We start from the raw sequence: 4,603 nt of genomic DNA, 5'->3' as shown, positions 1-4,603 counted from the left end.
GAGACCAGCAGGTCGAGGCTGCGGTGGCCGGGAGCGGCCACTGCACTCCAGTCTGGGTGACGGAGTGAGACTCCAACTAAAAAAAAAAAGAGACAGACTCTCGCTCTATCACCCAGGCTGGAGTGCAGTGGCACGATAATAGCTCACTGTTGCCTCCAACTCCTGAACTCAAGCAATCCTCCTGTCTCTGCCTCCCAAGTAACTGGGACTTTTGGTGTAGAGGCAAGGCTCTAGCTATATGCAGATTTGTCTTAAACTCCTGGCCTCAAGCAATCCTCCCACCTTGGACTCCCAAAACACTGGTAGCAAAGATACACAGGTGTGAGCCATCCCATCCAGCTACTGCTTTTTTTTTTTGGAGTTGGAATCTTACTCTGTCACCCAGGCTGGAGTGCAGTGGCATGCTCACTGTCACTGCAGCCTTCACCTGCTGGGCTCAGACTAATTTTTTGATTTATTATAGAGACAAGGTCTCGCCAAGTTGCCCAGGCTGGTCTTGAACCCCTGGGTTCAGGCAATCCTCTCACCTCTGCCTTCCAAAGTGCTGCCATGAGCCACACTCACTAGTTGTGTGATCTTCAACAGGTCCATTAACCTCTCTGTGCCTCATTTGACCTGTTCTGTAAATGAGGATAATGTCTACTTTAAGTTGCTGAGATTGAAATAATGTATTAAAACACTACATGGAAAGTACTTGACAACAGAGATTGTTATTACCTACCCTTTTCCCACCTTCCTTATTCAGAGAAAATAAGTATTAGACTTAGCAGGAGGCAAGACAAGATTCCTAAAATAGAGATGGCAAGAAGCCTCATTTCAAATTGTCCTTTGGACTTAGAAGGGGGCGGGGGAAGGGACCAAAAAAAAAAAAAAAAAAAAAATCACCTTTCAAGTACAATGTGCACAGATAAGGGTGGTGGATACACTTAAAGCCCAGGCAAAAACTATTTATACCTCCTATTGAAATAAAATAAATAAATAAGTAAAAATAAAAAATCAAATGATCCTTTGAGATTTTCTATGTAGTGGAGCAAGCTCCCTTGCTGTGATCTATTGAAAGTCAACCCTCAACACAACAATTTATTTTTTTAAAAAGAATAAAATGGACCTAAATTAATTTTGAGGGTATAGAGAGCCAACCCTGAGACATCCACAACAAATACCATTGTTTTGTTTTGTTTGTTTGTTTAGTAGAAGTCTCATGCTCACAGCCACCACAGCCTCAGCCTGCTGGGCTCACGTGATCCTTCTGTCTCAGTCTCCCAAGTAGCTGGAACCACAGACACATGCCACCACGCCCAGCTAATTTTTTTTTTTCAATTGTAGAGATGAGGTCTCACCAAGTTACCCAGGCTAGTCGTGAACCCTTAGACTCAGGCACTCCTCTTGCCTCCGCCTCATAAAGTGATGGGATTACAAGCACGAGCCACCACACCTGGCAATAAATACCTACACATTTGAAAGTGGCTACCAAATGGCACACATCCTTGCTTGCCTCCCACAGCTTTTGCTCAGCATATATTTAATCCATTAAATAAACAGATATAGACAATTGATTATGTGCCAGGCATTCTGCTCAACAAAGGGATAAGGAGCAAAAAGGGAAGGTGTTCCTTAACTGCTTGGAGGAAGAAATGAACTGATGAACACTGCACCTTTTCTGATATTTCTGAACCTGGTCATCAGTCATTTTTTAAATGTTGTTTCTCTTGTTTCACCTAAGATTTTCTTTACTGTGTCATTAGGTAGTGGGGTTTCCTGCAAAAAGCTCAACTCAAGTATGGTCAGTCCACTGTGGCTGAATGTGGCTAAAGGGTATATGTGTGCCCAACTGTTGTGTGAGTTTCAAACATTTCAAATTTTAAAAAAAGATACAAGGTGTTTATCATGATATGTATCAATGGTTTTACAGCATCACTGCTTATCACAGAGTTAATCAGAAACTATACAGATGTCCAAAGAGGTGAAAGACTAAGAAAATTCACATAATCAAGAGGACAAAATACTATATAGCAACTAACTCACATCTGCAGACTTTGTCAATTCATGGAAATATGTAGTGAAATGGAAAAACTAAAGGCAGAATGTAACCCACAATTGTAACAATGAAGATATATATGATACACACTTACAAAAGCTTAAAATGTATTTGGCCAGGTAAGAATATACTTTCCCTTCTAGGTAAGGTTGCCCATATTAATACATGCAATATAAGTAAATAAATAGCATGTGTATAGTAAACCCTGTTTTCTAAGCAAACGTATCCTACACCAGAGGGCAGAATGACTAGGGAAAATGACCTATCTAGTGACAAAGAGCACCACCAGAAAGGAGCACCATCTCTCAGTCATCACACTAATATGTGGTGACACTTTGGCAACGGACTCTTAGTTACTGGGGTGTACAGTTTAACCTACTACTTGGAAATGAATGGCAAATTTGGGATTTTTCTGAATTCGAGTTATTATTCAGAGCACCATACTCAACACAAACATTTGACCACTAGTGTCAGATTTTATTTTTACATGATAACCCCTCCATCTTTTAACAAGAGTGCATACAAGGTTAAAAAAAAAAATTCAGCCTGCTGGCTCTCCCTGCTATTGTGGTTCAATTCAATGCGGGATAGATCAAACTAGCTGATTCTCATTAGGAAAGAGAGTCCCTGGCTGTCTTTCACAAGTACATTGTGTTTGAAAACATAAAAACCTACCAAATCATTTGGTACTTAAAATTAACAACATCCTCATCATCTTGTGGTTTAAATGATGACTGAACAATAACTCAAGCTAGTTGTGTTCTATATTTCCTTTATTAATATAATTAGTATTCCTAGATCTTTTTAAATTGCTCTACTCTAGCCCTAGGGGAAAATGATTTCAAAAGGTTGAATGCATGTGCTGATTCAAGATATGCTTTCTCACACATCCAACCTCTATAATTTTGGATTATAGGGCAATAGAGAGTAATTCTGGCACCAACTCTTTGGCAATGTTGTTTAAAACCAAACGTACTATTACATAGCCTGTGCGGGCACGGCACAGAAGTATATTTGGGTAATACTTTTTCTTTACCATAAAAACTATGACCTTATTTTTTTAAATGATTAATTAAGAATATGGTAATTACGAGATTCCCGATTGACTCAAAATTTTAGAGCTAAAATCCAGGTAGAGCTCAAACACATCTTACAAGGACTTCAGATCAAATTGCATAAACTTTACAAAACTTTTTATTTACGAATTAAGTTTTCTGGTAATCTCTTTGGGGATATCAATATAATGAAAGAAAATTTTAAAATGACAATAACCATTAAAATTATTTGCCTTGTCCAAATGATCTGGGTGCCAATCCTGGCTATAAAACTTACCATCTTGAACTAAATATTTAATTTCTCTATGATTCAAACTTGCAGTCTATAAACATTAGAATCATTTAATATATAGTTTCTAAATTAAAACAATAAAGCAATTATAAATGATAAACATAAAACTGCTAAGAAGAGTATCAATCACTGCTAATGTATATTTATTATCTAGCAATTGGCTTCTTCAATGGGTACGTTTTTAAAAACAGCCTTTAATCATAGGAGACACGTTTTTGCACAACTTGTAAGCCATAGGGGTAATTACATATGACACAAATCTTACCAACAGAACTGTACTCCTTAAGATTAAAAGAAACTTGTAGAAATGATAGTTTTGCATAACAGGGCTAATTATACATGACAGAAATCTTACCGACAAAACTGCGCTGTTTTAGTTTAAAAGAGACGTGAAGAAATGAGAGGAACCGTCCAAGTCATACTTAAAGAAGCCCACACAAAAGGAAACTGAGAAGGATAAACCGACTTCTTTGGGAGTTCATCTTGGTGGAGAGGGACTAATATACACATCCCAGATAATCAACGTCTGCCAGGCCCAACCTGGCAGGACTCCAGAAACGCACAGGACTCGATGACACTGCACTGCAACGGAGGAGTTCAGTGAAATTCAGTTCTCCCTACTATTTCCGCGACAAAACAAAATAAAGCAAAACAAACAATCGCAGAAAGCAGCCTACACGCAGGGCACTGTCGGGTACGCCTCAGAGTAGACTCATGGGGAGGGGACATGAAGCGGGGGCGTATCTGATGAATGAACCGGGGGCTGCGGGGCTGGGAAGGTGTGCGCGAGGCGGACCCTACCTTTCACAGATCTCCCAATACTGTGTAAGTGAGTGATAGAACTGTAGTTTTGGGCAACAGTCTTCAAAAACGCTTCCATCCCTTCCTGGTGGTGGTATCTGAAATCCAGCGCAACTACCAAGGGCAGCAGCAGCCCTGGCCAGAGGCACGCGAAGTCCATGTTCTGGAGGCGAATACAAATAATAATAAGGCGGAGAACAGATGAAGGAAGGCGGCGGCATTACTGGCTCCGGCTCTGCCCCTTAGGCTCTGGGTCACCCGACACTAACGCTCCCTGCTTCCCGAGGAGGTCAAAGTTGGAAGCGACACCTTCGGGAGTCGCACCGGCAGCCTCGGCGCCCGCGATCCAGCTGCCCGTCCCCTCCGTGCCCCCCCACCTCCTGCTTCTCCCCCCCTACTCTCCCCCGGCGCCTCCGC

At 41.1% G+C, this 4,603-nt stretch overlaps 1 protein-coding gene across 1 annotated transcript in view; it reads right to left on the bottom strand.

Moving 5' to 3' along the window:
• CPM (carboxypeptidase M) overlaps window positions 1-4,352 on the bottom strand; it is a 79,032-nt gene extending 74,680 nt beyond the window's left edge. The window contains exon 1 of the mRNA XM_008066629.2: window positions 4,187-4,352. Within this exon, the coding sequence (XP_008064820.1) occupies window positions 4,187-4,346 (160 nt within the window). The 5' untranslated portion in view covers window positions 4,347-4,352. The remainder of the gene's footprint in view (window positions 1-4,186) is intronic.
• Window positions 4,353-4,603: the final 251 nt, after the last annotated feature.

This window comes from Carlito syrichta, unplaced genomic scaffold (assembly GCF_000164805.1).
Source record: "Carlito syrichta isolate Samal-C Ts95f unplaced genomic scaffold, Tarsius_syrichta-2.0.1 Scaffold309041, whole genome shotgun sequence".
Classification (NCBI taxonomy): Eukaryota; Metazoa; Chordata; class Mammalia; order Primates; family Tarsiidae; genus Carlito; species Carlito syrichta.
Note: the sequence above shows the minus strand (reverse complement) of the source record. Positions and strands in the feature narration are given on the sequence as shown.